The following is a 26,311-nucleotide window of genomic DNA, read 5'->3' as shown; positions in this document are numbered from 1 at the left end:
CGTGCGCACGTGTCGCATCATGGACGGTGTGAGAAGCCGGTGCGTATAAACGAGCTTGCCTGAACATGCACATGCTTCTTGTCTCCGTCCCTATTGGATGTTGCAATCTCTAGGTTTTTTTATGCTTAACGACAGCCTTGTTCTTTATAGGTGTTCTCTCAGCTGCGCCATTACTCTCTGTCCTTCACTCCCTCCCTCCATTCCTCCCTCTCTTTTGCTCCCTCCCTCCCTGTTCGGACAATTTAATCAAGGGGCCACGCGCCCATGGGCCTCTCTCCTTTTTCATCACGCTGTTACACTCCTAGGGGAGAAATATAGTTTTATAGGGTCTCTCACACTCTCGGTCTTTTTCTGTCTCTCTCATCCCCTCTCTCTGTCTCGTTCCATTGTTCACTGCTATCTCTCCCTCTCCCTCAATCTCTCCCTCTGTCGCTCTTCATTTATCCTGTATCCCCCCCCCACCCAGATCTCCCCATCATTTACTGGTGGTTTCCATCTTTCCATCCCCCTTTTTTCTCTTGTTATATGTCCCAGAGTCTCTTTTCCACCTAACAGCTGAAACAAAGGAACACAGCAATCAAATGTCCTCTAATCACAAGCCAATAGGCCATTAGCAACACAACTCAACATTATAAAAACGGAAAAGGTATCATGTAGGATGCAATAAAGCGCTTGAAAGGCAATGGATGTTGACTGCGAGAACAGAGGCATGGGCGTTAAATCACAGCAACGTCAATTAAACACTTCCATTCATCACTTGCAGACAGCACAAATTGTCAACTTTCTAGTTAGCATGCACAATGTTTCAAGACTTGTCATTTTGAGAGTCTGCGGTTTAGAAGAAAAGGTTTTAATGCACTGGAACAACATACAGTGAACTCAACTTGTCTACCATTACACTAAAAGTGCTCCTACACCAATTACAGCTAATGCGCACACCTTGACTGTTCTATATAATATGATTGTGAGTGAAGGGCATGACTGTGGGAAATGGGTTGCAACCAGATTAGGGTGTGAGCAGGTCATTTGTAACTTTGCAGTCCTTTGAAATTGCTCAGGAAAATGAGATTCTCCTTCAAACAATTCAATTGTTTGCCTGCTGCCTCCTTGAATTGATTTCTCCTTGATCATTACGTTGCTCTTACTGGCAGGTTTGCACACGCAATAGGAGCAGACGCACACAGGCATACACACACACACACACACACACACACACACACACACACACACACACACACACACACACCCCTTCTTCCACCATCAGGGCACCTGCTGAAAGCTTGTAATGATCCATCAGGAAAAGTGAATGGACCTCCGGTTGCCTCTCAGCTGAAGTAGCACACACCGGATATTGTAGCTATAGCAAGACATTACACGTACACATTCCCCTTACTAACACACACACATGCACAAACATAAAAGCAGACATACATACTCCTAAGGTAATGATCGGATATTGCATGCCTTAGAAAAACAACCAGTTTAAGCAGGCAAATAATGGTGGATATAAAACAGATAAAAGTAAACACACTCTCCAGAAAACAGGTAATGGATCAAAGCATAATTTCCAAAAAGCATTAGGATGTGTTAAGGTCATAACTGTTCCATTATCTACCTATATAAAGATGATTTAAGGGCCAAAGCAGCAATCCATTGGCATAGCCAGAATAAGGTTAGGATTTGCTGCTGGGCCACATAGTGAATCTGGGCCTTTTAAGTCCCCTTGAGCAGATAGCCTACCTAATTTGCCTGGTTTGTATTCCAGTTAATTGGTGAGCCACTTTTGCTTTGACGGTCACATTCTCAAAGGGATCTGGGCATGACCAGCCTTGATTTTATCTTTGCATTGTCTTCTAAAACTGCTTAAATGCCTATGAGTGGAGAGGCAACTAGATAGTGGCAGATTTAGCATAGCAAAAAAAATGGTGGATGGTGAAGAGGCGCACAGGAAATAAGTGGAGAGAGAGAGAGGGATATGACTTGCAACAAAGGTAGGTCCCTGGCTGAAATTGGACCGGGAACTCAAATTGTTTAAACAGTGGGTCTTTTATTTCAGACAGAGGTAGACAAACACAGACTTCTCATTTCTAGCTGGTGGGCGACTATTTTACCAGCTGAAATGACAACTGTTGCTGGCAGATTTCATCAGCTGTAGCTGGCTTGCTAATTCAGGTAATGTTAGCTCCATGTTGGTTGAAAACACTGCCTCCAGCTGTGGATGGATGAGGGCTTAAGAATTTTTTTTATGTAACCTTGGCTTTGTGTAAGTAGTAGGCTTACATTAGAGCAGATAAACGATAAACTGCATTCTTTATACTTTTGTTCTTTTTTTTTTTTTTTTTTTTTTTTTTGGTTTTGGAAAGGCTAAAAAAAGATTCAAACCTCCAAACAACAGTAGGTGGTGTTATCCTAGTTACTGTTGCTAAGCTGTGATTGGACCATTGCTGTTCAGGGGAGGCATTTAGCGAATGGTCGATTGCTAATTTACCATGGTGCTGCTAATTATGACTGCTGTGGAAAGTCTATTTTCTAAATTGCAAATTATCTATTGTCTTGACAATCTTCATATTACATAGCTTCCCTTCCTGGTTCCTCATGTCATCAAGAACTACGCACTTCAATATTTAACAAAGACAAAATTGTGTTGCAACCTCCTGTGAGGAATCGCAATGATTACAACCCAGAGACCTGCTGCTTCCACCTCTGCCTTGTTTACTACTCACAGGAGCCCGACGTGGGCCTTTGTACCCACACATGCCCTCCTCAATAGTGAAATTATGTATTATTATGTATTATTATATACGTGATGTATTTTAAACTCCTGGTAGCCTCTCAGTGACCACAGCAACAACAGGCACAAGGAATGACCCAGTTTTCTAAGAGTATTCCTGCCTTTGTCACATGGAAAGGCACAATGGACAAAATGTTTACATGCATAGCATTACAGCTCCGGTATTTACACACTTTGCACACAAATGCCTATGTCCAAAGATGACAGGGATGTCTTTTTTTCTCCAAATAATAGATGTGTTCTTCAAAATGTCCATTTGGCCCACCAATTTCCAAGCCATTCCCTAAAGCTCTCACTAATACCAGCACGGGATGGGAAGTTCAGCCAGGGAGGTTGTGTATCATTCTGGTCTCCGATCTCATCTAAATATCCAAATACCTGCTCCTTTACAGCCACTGTTTCTTACCTAGAGCCACTCTGGCTGCTGACGCGTCGTAATTTATCCAGAAGGAGACCCAGGAGAGGATGGTAATCAAGATCGATGGCATGTACGTCTGCAGGATGAAGTAGCCGATGTTCCTCTTTAGCTTGAAGCTCAGAGACAGTCGAGGGTAGGCACCTGAGGAATGGGGAGACAAAGATCGAAGCAGTGTGTTTAAATCTTTTGGTTTAGAAATTACATTTTTAGGTAGTATTAAGGATCACTGTACATCAAATCTACAAAAGTCCATTTGGTTCAATGGTTTGAAAACATGAAATTGTTGACAGTAAAAACATCTAACTTATATCATTCACAGGAGCACACGAGACACCTTGTGTTTTTGTTTGTTTCCATGACAAACCCGACAGCATGGGTTGGATTTATTGCCATGGTAACAAGTATCCCCATCACTAGCACCAGCAGAGACCAACTCTCTCACACACGCACAATACTGTAACTCTATTTCGTGACAATGTGACACAATATTTAGTTATGGTGATAAAAATGTTTTTGAGTATTTTGATTCATCAATTCTCCACATCTCATCCACCTACATAATTCATATGATGATTCTGAGAGATTCAGCATTACTGCAGGAATAGTAGTTTTCTAAATGCATGTAGCAGTGCCTGTGATTCTTTCTAAATCAGGAAAACGATACTCCTCACCACGATCTGCTTTGACAGAGCTTTTCTGTCATTCCTTTTCCATGGCCTGGAACATAAACAGTAGCCTATAAGTGTGATTTATGATTTTCTCTCGCCCAGCATATGTCTCTTTATGGATTGAATCTATGGCTTGTTACTTCCACTTTTCCTAGTTATTTTCCAATTTTCCCTTTCTATTGGAGGAGAACTGGGTGCCATTACACTGTAATTTCCAATCCGTGGGTTTCAGCCAAAGCTACTTGTGGCGAGCGTGGGTCCAACCATCGTGTGCATGGTTGGATGGAGAGTCACTTGAAAAAACACACAATCTCATTAGGTTCTGTGGTGACTGTAAGTTAGATTGCAATAAAATCCAAACATGTTATTTTAAAGGGCTGGGTTGTTATTAATGTTATTATCTAGAACTACTGACTGATTTATTCGGCTTCCAAAGGCAGTCGGCAACCACAAGACCCAGTTTGTAACCTGAGCAAATATATGGGTCTAGTGTATATGGGAATTGTGTTATGTTATTTACTCTTTTATGCACATACAAATGCACAGCCCACAGTTCACCAGACATATTGTTGCAGTGATGAGACATGTGTCACCTTTTTTTCTTTTAGCGCCACCATGAGGTTGACATTTGTAAAATGTCTCTGCATATATTGCATAGATTGCTATGACATTTGGCACACACATTTATGTTCCCCCTCAGGATGAATTGTAGTAACTTGTGATGTCTTCATTTTCCATACAGCACCATCACAAGTCCAAACATTAAATGTGTCCAATACTTGGAGGGGCCTTAACAAGAACCACTTAATATATTATAGTCCTACTTTATCATTTTACCTTAATAAAAAAATTAGGTACAAATTAAGTGGTACCTGTAATGTTAGTAAAGTGTTGGCAAGTTTTTACCTCTTAAGTCCCACTTCATCCATGCAAAAAAAACACCTTGATATATTACAACCCAATTGTTTAGTCTATGTAGTCTAAATGGTGAAGCCAACATCTTCAAATCTCTTGTTTTGTTACAGTCCAGAACCTAATTGCATCAAATTTGCAATGAAATTAAACAGAGAAAAGCAGTATGTTCTTTTCTAAAAGCAAAAGTAAAAGCAAGTTTGCTTGATATGTAACTTAAACAATTAATAAGTTACAAAAAAACATTTTATGTTGATAAACTAACTTATCAACAACTTTGTATAAAACCAAATGATCAGCTCATTTTAATATAAAACTGGTAGGTAGTTAAGCATATATAAATCTGCAAACTATGATTTATCTATCACATTAGATGATCCTCCTGTATTTGGCTCATGGTTAACAGTCTGGGAGCAGTGAACAAACTCAACACAAGCTAAATATACATTTCATTACTGTGTGAATATGGGAACAGGCTGTCACAGGTCTTAAAATATCCCATTCACTTCTTTTGATGCATCCTTAATGGCAGCTCCGACAGCCTAAACGGGAGCAGAGTATCTTCGCAGTAGCAGATGCGAGAGTAGGCTGAGGTTCACTTGCGCGTGGGTGTAGAACTGTACTGGCTGTAACTGCTACACCAAACAAAATTCACGAGTGGGAGGAACACCATGTGTGAGGCAGAAAAGAGGGAGAGAGAAGAGGAGATGGGATGCAGGGATGAATATAAAAGTTGAGTGGATGACAACATTAAAACAATAGAGACTGGGATGGTGGCTGGGAGAGTGCTGAGGAGTAGGAGGTCTGCTGTCTCTTTTATCACCCTCATGGCAGGGGAGTTGCAGTGAATGAATGTGCTTTAACACTGGCAGTTTTGATCTGATCAGGGTTAGTTCTTTTTACAGTTTCTTTTGCCCATTCTGAAACCAACAACACAAGAGCAAAACTGTAAGGAAGGGATTAAACTGTGTCTTTTGTCTGCAAACGTTAGGATGTCTGGCTTACTAGCTTACTACCTATAGTAGTAACCTAAATGAGCGTTACTTCTAAGGCCAAGGAGCATTAGCTAATTAGACTTTGTGGGGTTACAGGTTACAAGGTCATAATAGCACCCACCAACATTTCCCCACTGTCGAAACCCATGCATAATACTCCGATTTCCAAGTGTAAGCTAACGTTAGCGTCTCTGTCCTGTTCTTTATTGGATTTGGTGAAGTCTACACTTTAGCAACCCTAAACCCCTTATCCAACATAGCTTTACGTTAGGCAGAAACACTGGTCCTGTTCCTAAAAGCCTTTTTTCTTGTAGCGTTAAAAGTGAAATATGTTATGCTACTTTCAAAAGCCGTTAATGATGTAGTTCATGTTTTCAAACACTTACAAATGTGAAGGAATATTCAAGGGCTTTACTGTCAAATTACAGCAAAAACATGAAATATAGATGTTATAGAATTTTGAAAGCTGTTATTATTGCAGCTATCTTAATGAAGATGATGGAGTGGATGAAGACAAGACCCTGACATTGATTGATGGACATAATGCGCAAAATAACACACTTAAATGTCACCAAACGCGTTTGCATATGGACATGCTTTCTGTATGTACACACACAAACAGGCAGTGATTTTATGTGTGCTTAGAGGAGAATAATTTATGTGGGCCTCATTCCACATAAATATATGATGCCCTGAATCCTGGGCTGTTTTTCTGTCAGAGAGCAGGGTAATTGGCATCCAACCGCACCTCTCACAAGAGATATAATATACAGTATACTAAAGAAGATTGGGGAAGGGAAAGAAGAAAAAGTAAAAGAAACGACAGAGGGTGAGAGAGATGCCAAGACAGGACAGAAAGGGGGAATAGAAAAAGGGGGTAGGGAAAATGATGCTGTAGCTCAGGGTGAGGCACTTGTGGGAAGACTGACATGGAAAGACATACTGTGTAGCGTCAATAGAAATGTTAAAAATACCCAAAAAGCAAACAATTGTTTACTCTTCATAATCTTTTCAGACTGGGTGTGGCTCCTCCTCATGAGCATAACTTTGTGTTATTACTAAATGTCACACAGCTTTTATTTTCATTCTCTGAATGAGTCTCCACAGACCCGATTATATGGCAGTTGGTTAGGGAGCATCAATAAAGTTCTGTATCTAGGACTAAATGTACACATAAAAATCTGATTAATTGAGGACCTTGGTGTACAACAAATAAAAACCAAAGTTCACAGCATATAGCAGATCACCCCAGTGAGCAATGAGGATCGTTGAATTACTTTACTTTTCCAAGTAGCAACACAAATGAATCACATGAATTACGATATGGCAAATTGCTTTAACATGTCACCCTGTAATCTAATTAATTGTCTTGATAGATGAAAATGTCCATTGTGAACCTACAAATAACACTTGATTGATGGGTTTCACAACACCAGTTAATGGTGACACCAAAAGATCTGTAAGCTGTGTAAATCTCTTTCTTGTGTTTGCATTTATTTTTCCTGAGCATCCATGTTTCATTTATGATCTCTAAATATTAATTTGTGGTTTGGAGGCTCTAATGGGACATTTTTTTGTTTTTGTTGCTTTTCTCACCAGTTTGAAGTGGGCAGGGCATAGTTGTGAAAAAGTGATACCACGTACTTCCATGCACCAATCAGAATAGAGCAACATTAGCAGCAGATTAGCTGAGTTTCTGACTTCTATGGATGTAACTTAGATTGTTGCTTATTTAATCATGACTATTTAATGTTTAAAGAAGTACTTGAGGTTTGGAACTAAGTTTCCAGGGGCTTTTAGATAAACCGGATGCTGTCACATTAATTGATTGTATTGACTGACAGAGCATCAGCATGATAACAAAACTATTAATTCCAGCGTCACCTCTCAGGGTCAAAGGCCAACTGAGTTTGACATAATTTGCTCCGTAAATCACAGTACATCATGTTTTGGTTAAGTACCATTCCAGCATCCTTGCATCAGCCGCTGTTACTTGCGGGATACTTCAAAGGCAGCGTATTTCCTCACTTCAACCCAATTAGAAGCACTGACAAACACAAACTCTTTGGCTCTGAGGATTTAAGATCAACAGATCAAGCTTTGGCACAGATTTGTTTACTACATAATTGATTAAATAATCATCTTGGAAATAGACCAACGCTTGATATGAACAATCTAAAAAAATGTAACATCAACTTGTCAGTCTGTCATGTATTATTCCCAAAGCAAATTCAGTTTGTGGAGGCCAAAGCACATAAACACTACATTACAGTAGAGCATTTACTGTACCTGTGGAAAAGACTACGTTTCTGGACACCAGCTTGTAATCGACAATGGAGAACTGAGGCAACTCGATCCGCGTCACCCCCGTTACAGCCGTGTCGCCTCCTTTCCAGTAAAACTCGATGTCGTCTGTGGTGTAGCCATCTGCACAAGAATAAACACACACACAAAATGCACCAAGATGTAACCATCTGTCTAACCATCACTGGAGACCAAGATATGCAGTGTTGCTGATCATCCAACTGGCTGTCATTTGGAATGAAACGTGTTTGAAGTTGTTTCCGAGAACCAGACGCTGCTTTGAAAAGCAAGTCAGTTAATGGGTTCACTTGAGTTCACAAAAATGTCAAAAGATTTACAAAAATAGCTGACATTTCCTGTATTTATACAGAAACACAGACACTATTAGCAAAAAGTCTCATTAGTATTTGAGAAACTAGCTTCAGCTCAACTTAACCTACAAGGATGCCAACAGGATCCAAGTGTCTCTGGTAATCCCAATCCTTTTATTATATCATGTCTTCTGTGGGTCTAGAGGGAGGTCTTTCTGAAAAAATAACCTTTGTGATGTCATCAGGCTAATATCAATTTTGGCTTGGAGACCACAATGGCTCTTGAGTTGTGGAAAGTGTAGCACCCAGTGTTATTGGAGCTTGACTGATATTCTGCCTTTTTTAGTCTTGACTGTCTCAGCCTGTGCTGCTTACATTTTTTTAATTGTCTCTCAAAAGTCTCCAAACTTTGTGGAAGGACATGATAATATACCCCTTTAATGTGCTGATGAAGTCTGCCATTAATAGTTGTCATAAAAGATTTTAAACAAATGCTAAAGACCTCAAAAGAAGAAGAAGAAAAAAAACAGGTTTGATATTGTTTCTGTAATATTTCACATATGAGACTGTGTTGGTTTATTCTTAGCCTGCATAGTGAGCTGATAGTCAGTCCTAAAGGCATTAGGTCTCTCTACTCACAGCTCTCTATCTCCAGAGTGCAGTTCTGTTCATCCAGGGGATACCTCCTAAGGTCCATCATACACGCTGCTGTTGTAGTTATCCTGAGAAAGGAGACACAGATGAGGGAAGAGAGGACGCAGGAGAGAATATGTTAAATACTGTATGTGATTTACACAAATTGTATTGACAGGAAGATGGATGGGAAGGTAGTAAGGAAGCGAGGGGTGACATATTTTGTAGCCCATTTGAATTATTATAAAAACTGCAAAGCAGGTAATTAGTTACTTAACAAGGAAGTATAAGGGACTGTGGAAATACAATTCGATTAAAGCACTAAGGTGATAGCCCTTGACTTTGTCTTATCATCTTTAGAGGAAACAAAATTTCCATTTGTCTTTACTCTAAGTTCCTCAGTTGGCATCATATTACTGGAGATTATTGGCATTGTCATTTTAAAATAAGATTATGGCACCCCCTCCAAGGTAAAATGCTGACTGTGTAACTGTATACATAATTATGCTATGGATCACAGACAGACCAGCAGTCCTCAGTCTTGTATTTAAAGCAGTTCATGTCCCCCAAACAAACTGGCTACCCTCCATCCAGTGATTAAGTGAAAAATTATGCAAATAAAAATCATATTAAGGCAACACATTTTGGCAGAGTTTAGTGGCTGCTCATCTGAACTGGGTCATCAGGAGGTATCCCTTTGTTTATTAGATGTATGAGCTCAAATGGCTGATAATCAGACAGTTAAAATAAGCAGCAAAGTGAAAAGCAAATTCAAAGTGATTTAGGCTAAGTCTGCCCTAATTAAAAGCCGGCTGCTTGGCAGTTAGCCACTGGATGTCTTCATTCAGTTAAGACTCAGATGAGGCTGTGGAAACCCTTTATTATACAGCTAAAATTACAACATAACATGGTGTCTGTAAGATATAGATGTATTTTAATTACTGTGACTGCATTTTCTCACTTAAAGAAGCCTGTATGTTACATCACTTTTTCAGAAAATACACTACAAACTACATATTGCAAACTTCAATAATAATAAAAAGCAGAGTTGTTTACTTCATAGTCTCTGTAAGTAAATCTAATATATTTTGGGACTGCAGGTTATGTAGTCAAAAAGTGTTAAATAATCAAAAAACACAATGAAATAAATTATTGCATGCATAAATTGTGTAAAACATGGGCTATAGCCTAAATTAACCAATACATTGGGAAATGATTGAATAAATGATTCAAACTTAACTCATCATTCTTATTTCCAAAATAAGATACCTTTATTGGGGTTCTTTTTTTTCATTATAAAATCTTTTTTTCAAAATGCCTGTTTTCAAAGGTTTGTTTCTAAGGTTCAATTTACCAAAAGTATAGGCTATATTTCACTATTTTCTGCCACTTTATAAAGTAAATGCTTCATAGATTGAGAAAACAATTAGGCTAGTTGCAGCCTTAATAAATAGCAAACATACAGAGTGCATTATTTAATACCATGAATTAAATCTGTATTCAGCATGTTACTCAGCCTTACCTGACATACATTTATTTAACAGCTCATATCACAAACACCACGTCACACATCTCCCTCTCCCTTTGATCTCTTAAAAGCATTGAGAGGTCTAAAAGTAGCCCACAAGGCCAAGTGCTATGAACTCCACTTACATAATCAAGCATGGCTGTATGACTGTAAAGTATCAACACTGACGGATACAAACACAAGCACGCAAGTACACGTGCAAACACACACAGGCAAACACATTTCGCTCTGCACTCTAATAATTCAAAGCATGCATCCATATTCATAGGTCGCACTAACTCTTCTGAACCTGCCAGTCGGAAAGATCAATGGAAATTCAAAATAAGGGCTTTATGAAACAAATATCAAACAACAGCTGCAAGCTTAACATTGCATTAATGCACCGTCTAACCTGTTCATACTTCCTGGGTGATCTCTGACTGCACCCTCCCTCCCTTATGCCAGGTTGCCCTTGAGCACGACACATAATCCTCTGGCTGCTCAGCAGCCAGCAGCAGAAAACTGCCAAGTTCTCAGCATGGGCAACTGTGGTGCCGTAATAGGGCTTTAAACACATAGAATTAACTTGACACGGGGAAACATCTGAGAACATTTTGACCCTGAGCTTCACTTTGTTGCCTGTTGTGGGGAGTGTTGCTCATTTGCATGGCCCAGAAATTGCACATTACCACTCTAACAACATAAATAAACTCACTGGGAAACACAACGAATAGTTACATGTAGAATCAATTAAACTGAGGTTCTTAGTGTTTTTCTTATTGCAGACAAACCGTGAAAAATCCAAAACTAACAATTTGTCAACTTCTCTGTGGCACACAACCCCAAGGCCAATGGTTCCCACTGAAGACATGCATCTCTAAAAACTGGTCACAAGTATATAATTTGAATTTGTAAAAAAGAAAAAGGCTCAGTAGTTTCCCTTAAACAGCTGGTCACTGTAGTTTTTAGCAAATGCTCCTCGACCAGGAGGAAATGGTGTATTTGTTGGACTAGTTTGACTGGGGGATTAATACATATTTGGTGCTCTAGTGAATATTTCCGGCAGTAGGAGAGTGTATGAAGAATCATTTAAAAAAAAACTGCTGTGCCCAGTATCATGGTAATGAAGGATCAGGTCACCTAGTGCAATGTTGTGGCTCAATGATGTGTTCTTAATAGTTTTTGGTCAACAGTGGAGCTCTATGGCACAGAGGAATAAGACATATAAGGCTTTGGCTTACACAGACAATACTTAGTTGTACTGTAGGATCCATTCATTGTTGGTTTTGGTCTCCGTCTTAGGGTTTGTTGACAATTAATTCTTAGAGAGAGAATATCGGCAGTCTTTTCCAAATCAAAATTTGGGCAAATAGAGGGAGGCCTTGGTGGAGTGAGAAGCAGAACCCACCTGAGGCCGTAAAGAACGGTTCCATCTGGATGCAGGCGGATCATGCGGTTTTTGACGGTGACTCCGTGGACGAAAGACTTTTTGTCGTTGAGGAAGTAGGTGTCAGGGACCCAGAGCTGGTCTGCAACCCTGTTATCCAGGGTCAAGTTGAGGGGGATTCCTATGTAGGCTAGACGCTTGTCCCGCCAGTACTGTTGGAAATACATGGTCAATGTGTAGTCCTATGGATGCAAACACAGGAAAAAAAAGACAGTAACAATAGGTCACATCAGATAAGTAATATTTTGTTTTAATTCTTAAATTTTACGGACCCTTCACATTTTCCTGCATTGAACAAGCTGCTGCAGATCTTACAAATATGAACTCCTCTGAAATATTAACTCTGCTCATTCCCCACTGTATGGGCCAACTGGTCACACGCTGCAGCCAAATTCAGGTGCCTTTGCCCTTCCTTCTGGAATACAGTTACCCTTACAGTAATACAAGCACGTGGGCAGGCTGAGTCATGTAGCTGCAGCTTTAGTGGAAAATTTCATAGAAAATTTCACCTAATATATCAACAGTAGTGTATTCCCAGTATAAGCACAGTGATTCACCAATCCTCAGAGTTGAACTGAAATTGCGCCCAAGAGCTTTTTAAACATATGTTCCCTTTAATTTCATTCAAATTGTCTGACTCTTGAGATTTACAGGACTTTATTATTCTTTCAAAAAAAGTAAATTACTGTAAATTCTTTTTAATATAGTTTTAATTCAATGCAATTTGTATGCCAAGCTATCGTTATTTGCTCTCCACAGGGTACCCAAAACAATATGTCTAAACAAGTTAAATAGCTATTTCCCCATTCCCGATATGCAATCAAAATCAAAAAGACTGAATCTCAAAGGCTAAATTTCAGAATATAACATACTTACTTTAACTTCATGTAAGTGCAATCTTAGCTGTATTAACAGTCAAGCTGGCTGTTAAAATTGGACTGTGTAACTTTTGAATAAAGAATTGAACAATCCTCATCTTTCAAATGAAACACTGAACTCCTAAGCATTAAAACACACCCTCAATTAAATACCCTCACAGGTTTTGCTGCTACAGCCTTACTTGGTCTGGAATGACCAGTAGCTTATGTTGGCTAATGTTCGCTTATTTAAGTAAACTTTGCTGACATTACGGAGTCAATTCACTGACTTTATGACTCAATTTTCACTCGCTACTGTGACATTACCTTTTAGCATTACCAGTATCTAATAGCCACTGTTAAGCAAAAGTTACATAGGCTCGCTTTAAGTCGTTTAAACCATTTGTTCTATGGGTACTTTTTATTTGAATTCTCATTTGCTGTAGTGAACTCCTGTTCTTGATTGTGAGTAATGTTTATTTACAATAATGATTAATCTATCATTGATTTTAAGCCACGCTAGTGGCAATGTCGGTCTGTCTGTCCTGGAAAACTAATGACATTTCCATCAACCTCAGCTGTACTTTTCAATTAGTCCTAATTAGCAAATGCTAGCATGGTAAAGGGCTGAGCTAAGAAGGTTAACCTGGTAAATATGACCTGCTAAGCATTAGCATGCTAAGTACATCCTAACAGAGCCTCAAGCATGGTGGTGTGACTTGTTGGATGACATTATTGTTGAGTCCAAATAATGTGAAAACATAACAATTAGGTCTTGAAGGGCAACCATGAGACAATTAATCAGATTTCAAAGGATCAAAATGTAAGGTGAATGATCTTTAGTTAGCCTATGATGACTTTTCTCTGAATACAATGTTATCATAAGTCCCCTCAAACTACATTGTACAAATGGGCTTTACAACTGAGTTAATTATTGGTTTCCTTTTAAATAAGTTAAGTGTTTGCAAACATGTAAGATTTAAATAGTCTTTGAATCTGTCTGTGTAACAAACCCTCGCCATCTGGCACCTAAGCCTAATAAGTATTGGCAAGACTTTCCTAAATCCAGCCATGAGGATACTATTAGTTAGGATATCAAGTATTTTTATGACGTTGTGTAAGTTTTAAAAAAAAGGACGGTAAGCAAGTACGTGTTTTTATTTTGCCTTGATTCAAGTGGTATTTGGCCAGAGCAGATAGAGGACAGAGCCCCTCCCTCCTTCCTTCCACATCATATAATCCACTTACCCAAGCTAACAGTCTCACTTCTCTGTCTGTCAGTGTCTCTCTCTCTCTCTCTCTCTCTCTCTCTCTCTCTCTCTCTCTCTCTCTCTCTCTCTCAAGGCCATGCCATTATCTCCCCTCTGCCCGCTTTGGCGTTGAAATGAAACCAGCCCGCACCGAGCTGGCACTGGCAAAGGCACACATGTCCGTTGGTGCTGCAGATTTCAGGTTTGCACCAAACAGAAATAAAAATTAAGATTAAAACGGCCACTGCAATGAGCATGGCTTCCAAAAAAATGTGTGTTACATAACTGAAACAGTAATTTCAACACTGTATTACCAAAGCTGAGAAAACACTTGAGGATTTGCATTTGCATGAGATAACTAAAGAATAGAATTAAAGAGAAAGTATGCCTGCTTATTAATTATTCATTCCTTTATTTTTACTAAAACGTCATACTCAATGAACATGTTTTCCAGTTTTTGTTAGCACACAGAGATGTGAATAAGGATGATCTTAGTCAGCACAGGATACAGATTGTTCCCCCAGCATGACAAGGAAAGCTCATTGGCACTGAGCCATAAATGTATAGTGGTGGAACCATGGCCGGTTTGGTATCTGCAGCCCCCAAAAATCTAAGATTGCAATTATCTTTGGTGGTACTACTATCATCTATCATCTAATCTTATTTATCGAGCTAAAATACCAAACATTCTCCGTTTCCAGCTTCTCAAATGTGAGGATTTGCTGCTTTTCTCTCTTTCATATCATTGTAACTTGATAAAAAATAAAAATTATTTTGGACTGTTGGTTGGACAAAACAAGTAATGTTAATTACATGGGCTCTGGGAGCTTGTGATGGCCATTTTCACTGTCCTTTAACTAAATGTTTAATCAAAACAATAGACTTATCAATAATGGAAATGGTCATTAACTGCAGCCCTAAAGGTATGTGTGATAGAGTGTCTTTCCTTAAAATCCCATTGGTCCCAACACCTGCTTTACCCTAAGGGGCTCTGAAAGCTTCTAGTTCATGATCTCCATTGGATTATGGTAAAATGATGTGGGTGGTAAAAAATGTGTTTAGAAATATGCAGCTTAAAATCATCCCACCTGAAACTATAGGACATTTAAAGGGGCAGGCCACCAATTTAGCATGTGAAGATTGGTTTACTTGTCATAAGGAATACTACTTGAAAAAATAACCCTGCATTACATTCTGGTGGTGTGGGGTTTGAAACAAGTGGCCATTTAGTAGGGGATTAGTACATATGAGATTAAGATGCCATTGAGTTGCATTGTGGGAATTGTAGGATCAAGCATTTTACCCTTACTACCCAGCATGTGAAAACAGCTGTATAATATCCTCTGTGGCTCTGGAGCTTTTCCAAAAGATATTACCCTGATGATGGGATCAGAGCCATCTTAATATTTCACAGGAAGCTTGTGTGTGGGGTTTAAGAATGTCTATTTTGGAGGTAGGGGGCCTAATGAAAGATGCTAATGAGTTGCATTATGGGAAATCTAGGAGGCTCCTTTGGAGCTTGACCAACTCTAGGGACAAAAGGTCAAGATGTCTATGCTTCAATTATGACCATTCTTTATCAAATAATTCTCTCTTGAACATTATGGTAGCTTAATATCACATAATAAATCAGAGTGATCTAAGGACCCACTTGAAGTTCCTCTTTCAGTTGAGTCCTGTGTCAAAAATTACTTTTTAAGATCTGTATTACTTTAGTTCATTTTTATGCTTAAATTGTGCATATTTTTTTTTTCTTAAATACATTTGTGTTTTGTTGACACATACTGATTGCCATTCAGTACTGGTTGGGGCTTAAGGTAAAATATAATTAAGCTGCGGGTGTAGTCTGTTGTGTTAGGTTCTTGAAAATCACACATCTTCTTGTGTCAACGGAGAATTGGTTAATCCTGCCATTATATAGCAGGAACTACTGTCTCTTTTTCTCTGATTCTATAGGATATACAGCACTGGCAGATGTATTTTTGCTCAGAATAGGTATATGAATCCACTGGCCATGTGATAAAAACAGTAATAACTTCTTTCTACATGGGTTCATCTTCTTCCTTTGAATTACTTGCCAATGCAGGAAGCTAACAGTTGACCAGTCATAGCATGGAGTTAACCATTCTTCTGTTCCTTTAAGTGATACAAATAAATCCTTGTCAGTTCCAAGGATTTAGTGTCACAAAGGGTAAGAAGTGTTATCAGTCATAGTCTCATTAAAGTGGTCAATGTGGATTGATCACAGCATGTGGTGAAAATTACATTTGCTGTAAGAATGAGTACTGTAGATGTGCCTTCCCCGTCTCCTCCATCACCACTGTAACTTTACCCCCCATTAATCCCTACAAATGACTAATATCTCTTTCACACTGCCTTGTTTTGACCCTTATCACATCACTTCTCACCCTCCTGGTTCTCCCCCGCCTCTCCCCCGGGCGGTATCATGCTTTAGGTATGCATTTCCATCTCCCGCCAGAGTGTCAGCAGGTGGGCAGCACAGCAAGCGGCTACAGTGCACCAGCCTCGTAAGACATAAATGATTTAAACTAACCGTGTATCCTGTACAAACACGCGGCCAAGGAATCCTCATCAATATTGCATGGGGACAATCAAATTGAATTTCAGATGAGGACGAGTACAGCTTCTTAGTACCTGCTGTGGAACTCAAGGGAGGTGGGCACAGATTTGCTATAAACTAGGATTATGAATTATTGACAACCCCCAATTTCCCACAACTCATAAATTCCCAATGCACACAGCTTTACCATTGCTGTTTGGTTATTAGCATATGTTTTCAGCAGCGATAATGACAGTGACCAGTGGAAATGATTTCCAGCAAGCCTCAATTATTCAATTAACTCGACTGAATAATCACTTTCATTCAGGGTGTGTGAGAATTCAGATAAGCAGAGTTTTGGCTGTGAACTGACCCATATTCAATTTAATCTCTCCCCTCTTTGCAGCGCTAGCATAGTGACTGCTACGTCGTGATACCAACAGTACCTAGGAAATATCCTGCTAACATTGTTTGTCATATGGCATATGCTCTCTTGTCCCGAGCATATGCTGCCACTAGCTCATCATCATAGGCTGCAGCACAATAGGAGTGAATGGAAAATGTGTTAATAAACTGGAGAGAAATGATCATTACACCTGACACATATGAAAGCCGCTCCGCTCAACATTACCATGAAAAATAAATCACCGCCGCTCTGCAAGTTTTCCCCGGCTAAACTTCACATCTTTGAGAGAAAAAACGATGATATACTGTATGTAATCACCGTGTACTCCATATGAACCCACGGTCAAGTAAAGCAATTTGCGTCACTTCAATGTAATTTCGGAGCCCTCCCTCGGGATGGCCCTGAGGCAGTATATCACCGCAGTGCAGGGGAATCCCTCAGCAAGGTTCTATCCCCCTCCTTCTGCTGCTATAGAAAATGGTAAAAATAGCGCTGTCCCTTATTGAGAGCAAACATGGGGAGGTGAATTGGGCTTTTCCTCCAAATGACAGTGTTGGCCTGCAATATAAAGGATAATTTCCTCACTGTCTAATATTTTATGATGTATTGCCTCATAATAAGGTAAGAGGGAAAGAGAACAAGGAAGAGAAAGACAGGAAGCAAACAGTAGTAAATGTACAAATAAACATGTCTTATATGAACAGAGCGACTGTGACACTGCAGTAGAACTGCACACAATCCTTTTTTCATTGGTGTATATCACATCCTTTTCTTCATTTACAAACAATTATTTCTTCATGTAAAGCTATTATAAATTGATGGATTCATCAATGTAACCTTATTTGCACCATTTTTGGGTTGGCCATTATCTTTGGATTTTAGGAAAATGCAGAGTGTAAAAGTTTTTTTATTGAATGGTCCCAGAAGTGTGTCATATATGCTGAAATAACATATGCAGTTAGAAAAGGCACAGCTAGAGTGGCAAAACAGGTTCCAGAGGTCTTTTGTTTGGGAAGTAGCCAAAGATTAGGTATCATCAACACAGGCCTCAAAGGGGAAAGCATAGTAGATTTATGTAGTAAGTAAGTAGTAAGCTAACTGTTTAAAGTTCATGGATTAGAGATATACAGAGTTAGGCTCAGTTGGGAACCCAATGTGTGAACCCAGTCATTTTCAAACAAAACAAAAAATTAAGCATTAAGTACTTCTTTTGATCTCCAGAGATGTTCTGGTTAAACAGTGACACATTGTACAATAATGTCTACCAACAGCAAGAAACAGACAAAGAGGCTCATGCAAGAATCACTCATAGGAACAGATTTGTTAGCTAGCACGTGCAGATGTCCCATTCACAAATTTTGTCGTATTTCGAATGTTTCTTAGTAGAAATTCACGAGTGTTCCAACCCACTCACGTTATTCATGGGTGTGCACGTTCATGCTAAAATAAATGTAACCTTTTTCTCTTATCACTAATAATGATCAATGACCCAATGATCAACCTAAAAATGGAAGGCTGGATTTTTCTTCAAATCAGTTTCAAAACCAAAAGTGTGTATTGCTGCAGGGGTCTTTACTCTCCTGAAATCTTATATATCTGCTCTATCCATTACAGTTAGTCGAATGAGACTGTTGACCTTTACAATAACCCCCATCATAAATCCACTTCATAGTTGACCTGCCTCTTTTTATCTGCTACAATATTACGACTGCTTGAGTGGCACTGAGAGAGGAAACTAGGCCGGCGCCTGTCAATTTTAGATTCCCCAGAACAAGACATGCAGCATTTTAAAGGTGTATGCACCTCAGAGTGAGGCTATTATCAAGATGGGAATGTAGAGTTAGTCAGTAGAATGGGTAATCCCCATCAAATCTTGCGTCCTCTTGGTTGGTTGGCACTGCAAACCAGGAAGTGCCCTGTGTGCTTACTCTAAATCATCACTTCACCCTATACAGCATGCTCTCTCCTGTGGCCAATTACATTCCATCAGGCAGGAAGCCGGATGCCGGATAAAAGACATGGGGGTATATTAAGCCACACTCAGAGCACACATAAAAAGATATGCTCTTTTCACATAGCTGGAAGACCTATATAAGATAATTAGGGTGAAATAGTTTGTGCATTGGAACATCTTATTCCAAGATGTATTTAATGCAGTGCACAGTATGTGGATGAGGTGACCTTGGTGATTGTGGCACAACCAGGGTCAGACCAGGTTGTGTAACTTCAATACCTAATAAAGTCACCCTAATGTCATTCAGCAGAAATCTACATGCACACGTACTGTACATTACATTTAATTAACCTGATTAATAGTCAAGGCAAACAAATAAATTGGGAGCTACTTTATAGTCTTGCTGTGTTACTGGTGCACTCTAAAAAACAAACCAGCCAGAAGGAACATTTGGAGAAAGAGAGATGGAGAGAGAGAGATCTTTTCACCTCTCTATAATGACAGATTTTTTTTTCTTCTTTTTGACACCCACACACAGCCGTGGGTGTATGGATGACTAGCTTGTTCAGCCTGTTACTGCAACTACATTCACAGTGCTGGCTCTGTCCATTTCCCTGTGCGTGGAGCTACCATCATTGTAATTAAATTCCCCCAAATTATGATGACTTTCGATAATGGGCTGGAATAAAGGCTTTGATAGCTCTTACTGCAACAGAGAATCACGTCTGTTTGTCCATTCCTGCAAGAGGAGGTCATGATAATGAAAGCACACCTACACATAGTGCCCTTTTTTGCACTTAAACTTTCTTAATAGGAGTATTTCAAAATATTTTTAATGCAGGCAACACTAGCTGCAGTAAATTCAGTTGATACTCTAATTTCCACCTCCAAACCTTTCATTTAACTAATTGTCCAATACCCCCCAAACAAGCCTTTTAAAAACTCCCCTCAGTGCACTAACAAGTGACACATTTCTTTGTTAAAGTGATACATTCCTACAGTAAGTGTACAACTCGTTTCCGAGCAAGCCCTGCCTCAGCACACGCATATTCTATTTTGCCTTGCTCTGATCTTGTCCTAGTACGTGTTTCTCATCAGCGGAGGCCCCTGGCACATCACAAACAAACCTCAGAGGTAATTAGTGCGCCTTTCTCAGACGCTCTAGCATCTGCTAGTGCAGAAGCTTGCTCGCCGCGAAGGCGTCAGAGTAACTGAGTTAGTCAACCTGCCCTGCCAGGTGGATTCATGGATGAGCCAGATGCCATACTCACGCAGTCACTCAATAAATGTTTAGATCTTATAGTACAGGGGTCAGGAGAATGTATAGTGTGAGGCTTTGGATATATTAATCAATATCAATATTAAAGGACTGCAACAAATAATTTTCGAACCAGAGGAACTTTTTCATAGTTCTAGGAACATAGTTCTAAGAAAAAACCCTTTCATTGTGTCCACCACAATGCAATAACTAGGAACGATCATTTTCAGGGACTTTTCTAGCTCCTATTTCAGAGTTGGTACTCTCCCAGCACAAAAGAACTCTGAGTGAAGTAAGTGGTTTTGGTCGAACACATGAGCCAATGCACCGGCAACCACCATTTAAAAAAAAAAAAAACCTGTCAGCTATGTGAACAACAGACAACACAAATGGTATGACTGGTTTCACACATATTTTGCCTTTAAAACATATTGCAAATATTGCCCGCGAACAGCAAAGTGTAGGCTTTACTGAGCAAATACTGTATGCGATGAGCAAATACAACGCGAGTTTGACTCGTCAAAGCAGTTCTATAAGAATGTTCTTGCTATACCAACCGCAAGCCGGTTTATGTCACTTCAGCGTTTCTATTTCTATTGTTTATTGTCTACTGTTTGGTCCGAAAACGACTATTTTCTTTTGACCCTCCACCTAACATCTTAAAATATACTACTGAGTTTGTACAACTAGTTTCACCATTATTAATTAAGAAGAGGCAAAGCATAAATAATTGAACATGTACATAATACTGCATATGTGAAAAAGTTGTATTGATTGAAGACTACACGTTTAAAAATGATATAAATCTGGAGCTGTGGCGGTAGAAAGAAGGCAGCTCACTACTTTGGACCCCTGTAGCCCGCTCCTCACTGCTTGAGGCTAGCAGCTCAATGTTCTAGAATAACACAACTGAATCTCAGACCAAATTGTGGGCAGTGGAGTTGCATTGTAGCAAATGTAGGTCCCAGGTTTTGACGAGGAAGAAATACAATGTGTGAAATACAAGACAAAATCTCTGGCTCTGTTGCATCACCAATAGAAGAAATTAGCAATTTCCAAATTAGCAAACATAACACAATTATGAATATTCATGCTTTGGAAGGCCCTCCAAAAACGACAGACTACCATTCCTTCAGTAAAATGAAAAATAAAACATAAAAACATAATTTACACCCCATTTGACCTTCCCCTTCCCTCTAATAATGTGTGTACATTCCCTAATACAGCACTTTACACCTTTGACCTGCATAGATGCATCTGAGAATGTTTGTTTCACACCCATAATAAAGATGTGCACATTCGCTTGCATGAATGCACACATATATTACCTTGTAATACCTGTGAGAATATTCCATTGACTCACACTCATTTACTACCCCTTCACCTCAACCTTAACCCCCACATTTGATGCCTAACCTTAGCCCTTTGCACTGATGTATCTGCAACTTCTTAATGTTCTTTGACCTAAACATTATACATCACTAGCACCCCTGAAAAGGACCCTTTTCTTTTTCAACAGTTTTGTGGGATGATTTTGGATCTCACATACCGACTTCAAAGCTGCAGGACAAGGACCTTAACTCCCAAACTGTAAAAACCTTCCCATTTTTGTTTCATTATATAAATGTTCTGCTATTCTGTTTTTCTCTTTGTATGGGAGAGAACATCTTACCTTGCACGGCAGCTGCGCATTCTCGCAATATCACGAGACCATGCGAGAATCACGGGATCACATATCACACAGAAATCAATCTTGTCAGGCTTCAAGTAATGCCTTTGTGTCTGAACTACTAGCTTTCTGAACCAATCAAGGTCCGGTGAGGTGCTACTGGCAGCTACGGGTTTGGTTTAGATGTGTGTGACGGCCGCGACTGTTTGTTCTAAACAACAACTGCCGACGTGATAGACAGATAGTTCATCCAATCACTTGCCAGGTATTTTTTTTAAAGTGCCTGCCCTTTTCCAAACAGTTTCCAATGTCGGCTTCTAAGATGGTTCTGTGTAACAAACCGTCTGGCTCGTCAGGTTAGAGAACGTAAGCACAGCAAGCCTACAATTTGGCAGTATTGTTTTGCAAATCTGTGCTCCTTGCAGAACACACAGAGTATGATCCAGGCCTCATTTCAGCATAGCAAGCAAATCAGTTCAACTTTTAAAAACTAGTTTCCCAATTATGCCTGTGGGTCATTCCACTAGGCTGGTGAAGTGGATTTAGCAGCTGAAGTTCTATTGAAATTCATGTAGGATAGAGCCTAACAAAAAGAAAACGAGAGAGCAGCATTTATCGGGGCTGTGCTGTTTCGTGTTGTTCAATGGATAAACCATGGCACTGTCACTGTCGGGACAAAAGCACTCATTATCCATTTCTCGCTGGAGAAATCCTCCATACTAAAGCCACAGACGGTCCAAGCATTGGATGAAAAGCATCCACTAAATGTCAAAAGCTGGCGTGAAAATAACAAACAGCATGACCAGTCTTGTTTTTGGCTTCAACACTGGATCACAGCCAGGAATTGTTCATCTAACAAGCACAGATGCACAAATGCGCATATACAGTCCCCCAGTGAACTGGTGGCAATGAGGAATAGACCTAATTAATTATCAATTTTAAGTGTGATCTCATATGTCTAATTCCGTGGTCTTCATTCGCTCTGTAAAGAATATACTTGGCTTGTCAGCCAAATTTAGCAACTGAACTGTTGGCAAACAAAACTTATTGCATGGATCATAAAGGCTTGGCTGAAACTATAGGGTTTATTGTAAAATGTGTTATATTATTTCAAATGTGTATGATTTAGCTTGCCTTTACAGTCTCTCCTCGTGTAATATATAATGTGTTAGCTATTTGTGTTATGTAATTTGTGTGAACGTTCACAACTAAGAATATTGAAATAATCAACAGTAGGGCTGTAACTACAGTAACCTTTTTGATATATATTTTTTTGGTCTATAAATTATATATTAAAAATCTCATTCACAGGCGTGTAAGACAGCAACACCAAAACATAGAGGTTACAAAACACCTATATGTATAATAATATAATGAATTAGATGAAATATGAAGATCAAGGGGCACAAAAAATAAGATCAGAAGGATAAAGCAAGACTGATGAAATAATAACAATGAATATTCAAATAAATACACCATCATAAATGTCAGAAAAGAGTGAAAATGCCAAGTTGACGTCGTGAAATTTTGGTTTTCTTTTAGTCAAAAACCCCCAAATCATTAAATTAATATCATTTAAGACAAAAAAACAGCAAATCCTAACAGTTGAGTGGGTGGAAATTGGTAATATTTGTTTTTCCTTAAAAATAAATTGCTATAGTATATACATACATATATATATATATATATATATATATATATATATATATATATATATATATATATATATATATATATATATATCACTTCATGTAAACATAATCTGGGCATAAATTATGTTTCCCACAAAACATATTTGGCTAAACAAACTAGTAGCCTACAAATGTAAGTTACTTTGGAGGTATGTTGAAACGTCAACGGACAGGGAGCTCTTGTTTAAACCCCTGAGTACTGGAAGGAGGCTGGGAAGTCAAAGCCATAAGTCAACTGGTGAAGAAACTATTGAGTCATTACTATTAATCAACACCCGCCCACACACACAGCCCCCACCAGATAAATAATGACCATTTTCTAATATGGTGCAGTAAAAATGTAGCCTTTTCCCTCTTTAGTAGATCTGGTCAATAAGGAACAGACATTACGTGTGTAATGATGCTCTGTTTACTGTGATGGTGGACGCTTATAGAGGTGTATCCCTGACTGACCTGAATTTGACTCCTCATGACCGTAGTGCTTTTGTGACTGACTGTACTCACCAGCCATCATCTCTAAAAATCCTAATGGTTGCACCTGCACAGCCAACGGCCCATGAAACAGTGTTGATCTGCGAATCAGCGATTGTGGCTTTTAGAGCCTGGATCCAAAGCAATTACGAACAATTTTCACTTGGACAGGTCATTCATTGTGGTCTAAAAATCACATCTTTTGTACAGTACATCTCTTTTTATCACTGGTTTCCGTTGTGGGTCATCGCCGGCTGATATTTTAAGATAAATAGCCTAAAGTTTGGAGCTGCAAAGAGAAATCGATTAATCAATTAGTTGTCAACTTTAAATTAATTGCCAACTATTTTGATAATCGATTATTCGGTTTAAGTCATTTTTTATAATAAAAATAAATAAATCTCTGATTCCAGCTTCTTACATGTGAATATTTTCTAGTTTCTTCTCTCCTCTGTGACAGTAAACTGAATATCTTTGAGTTGTGGACAAAACAAGACATTTGAGGACGTCATCTTGGGCTTTGGAAAACCACTGATTGACATTTTCTGGACAAACGAGGAAAAAAAATCAACAGATTAATTGACAATAAAGTTGCAGCCCTACTGAAGTTACTTTCCTGCATGTGGGGACACGTGTCAACACGGGGAAAACTGCATCCAGCTCACAAGTTCCAGAGTTCCCTGATAGCTCTCTGCTAAGGGCACTCCTGAAACACTGTGGCTCCAGAAGTTAACAAGCAGAGGTTTTCTTCTGCCTGGGATAAAAACATTTAAACCGAGAGTGGAGAGTCCAACATTACCAGCGCATGTTTCCCTGCGGCGTGTGCATTGTATGTGGACTGTACTGATTGCAAAACCACAGTTGCAGCTCTAATCTATCCTCCCAGTGAGCTACTGTCTGAGCATCAGCATTGTTGGAAGCTCTGTTAATTTCTTACACCCTGGCTGAGCGGCTCTGTGTATTGTAAGGTAACACTGCGCTTGGCAGTTTGTGAGATAAAGATGTTTTAATGCTTACAGGAAACCCAGCCCATCCATCTCAGCATCACATAATGGCCTGAGAGGGAAAAAATGGATTTACATCAGCACTTCTACTACAGCGAGTGAGCTAGGAAATCATGCTGTGTAAGTGCCAATGTACAGAGATGACTGCATGTATTATGCGGTCGGGTAAACACAGAGGAAACCGTGTTTATGTGTAAATTCACTCACCATGTTGACTTCTGACACCATGTCTATGCTGGCCACGTCTATGCTCATCCCGACTGCAACAGGGGCCCCTGGAAGAGGTTACACAGCATAAAAATGTATATAGGCCTACACCTGTGAATGAAAGACTGTGAATGGCGCCAAAAATTAAGCTGCCTACGGCGTGAAGCGAAATTGATGGACGTAAATACAACACATACCTCCAAAGTCCGGCCTCAGTCGGATATCATATCCCTTCAGTAGTTTATCCACCGTCTCCTTCACGAAAGACATGTTGCCCGGTTCATTGACGCTAGAAACAAGAAGGAAAACATCACCTTGACTCCTGTGTGTGTTTTTATGGTCAATCAGCCGGGGCAATAACCTTGACTTTACAGAAAGACAAAAGCACTCACCTTTTCGCGCAACACACAATCGAACCGATAACCAGTGCGGATAAGACGCGAAACTGACGAACCCTGTGCAAAGCAAACATCACCCTTTCCTATGGCTTTCTTTCTTTCTTTTCCGCTCTTTACAACCACAACAACAGCAACAGTCGAGACGGCTCCGGACGCTCTTCAAATCAGAGTAAATCCATTGATTGCCCGAGAGGAGAAAGTCGACTGGGGGGGAGGGTGGGGGGAGTCAGCAGCTTGCAGTGGATGGAGTCAGATATGAAATATGGGCAGACATCGGCTCCTCGGCATGAACACTGGCTCCGCTTTTCTTTGCCGTCTCTGACTGTGTGGCTCTTACATTTAGGAGCTGAAGCGCATATTGATGAGGAGGGTGTGCAGGGATGCTGCTACTGGTGGCGGTGAAGGCACTCTGCTTGTTCAAATGAAAGACGAAGCCCAACACTTACACACTGCAAAAAATCACCCCACATTAGCTGCAGTATATTCAGGGGTTTTTATTTGAGGGGAAATATCCCAACAGATAAAGTTAAATTTCCTTTCTTTCTAATGCAAATTTACTTATTTCAAATCATTTAACTGTTTAAAAAAATTCAACTGCCA

General features: G+C 39.5%; 1 protein-coding gene across 2 annotated transcripts in view; it reads right to left on the bottom strand.

Moving 5' to 3' along the window:
* LOC114550853 (gamma-aminobutyric acid receptor subunit beta-3) overlaps positions 1-25,910 on the bottom strand; it is a 32,351-nt gene extending 6,441 nt beyond the window's left edge. The window contains exons 1-7 of one of the 2 annotated variants that reach the window (XM_028571779.1): positions 25,706-25,910; positions 25,511-25,602; positions 25,314-25,381; positions 11,948-12,168; positions 9,039-9,121; positions 8,074-8,211; positions 3,198-3,350 (exon numbers count right to left, since the gene is read on the bottom strand). In XM_028571779.1, the coding sequence (XP_028427580.1) occupies positions 3,198-3,350; positions 8,074-8,211; positions 9,039-9,121; positions 11,948-12,168; positions 25,314-25,381; positions 25,511-25,602; positions 25,706-25,785 (835 nt within the window). In that variant the 5' untranslated portion in view covers positions 25,786-25,910. The remainder of the gene's footprint in view (positions 1-3,197; positions 3,351-8,073; positions 8,212-9,038; positions 9,122-11,947; positions 12,169-25,313; positions 25,382-25,510; positions 25,603-25,705) is intronic. The other variant, XM_028571780.1, reaches the window with a different exon arrangement.
* Between the last annotated feature and the right edge of the window lie 401 nt (positions 25,911-26,311).

This window comes from Perca flavescens, chromosome 24 (assembly GCF_004354835.1).
Source record: "Perca flavescens isolate YP-PL-M2 chromosome 24, PFLA_1.0, whole genome shotgun sequence".
Classification (NCBI taxonomy): domain Eukaryota; kingdom Metazoa; phylum Chordata; class Actinopteri; order Perciformes; family Percidae; genus Perca; species Perca flavescens.
Note: the sequence above shows the minus strand (reverse complement) of the source record. Positions and strands in the feature narration are given on the sequence as shown.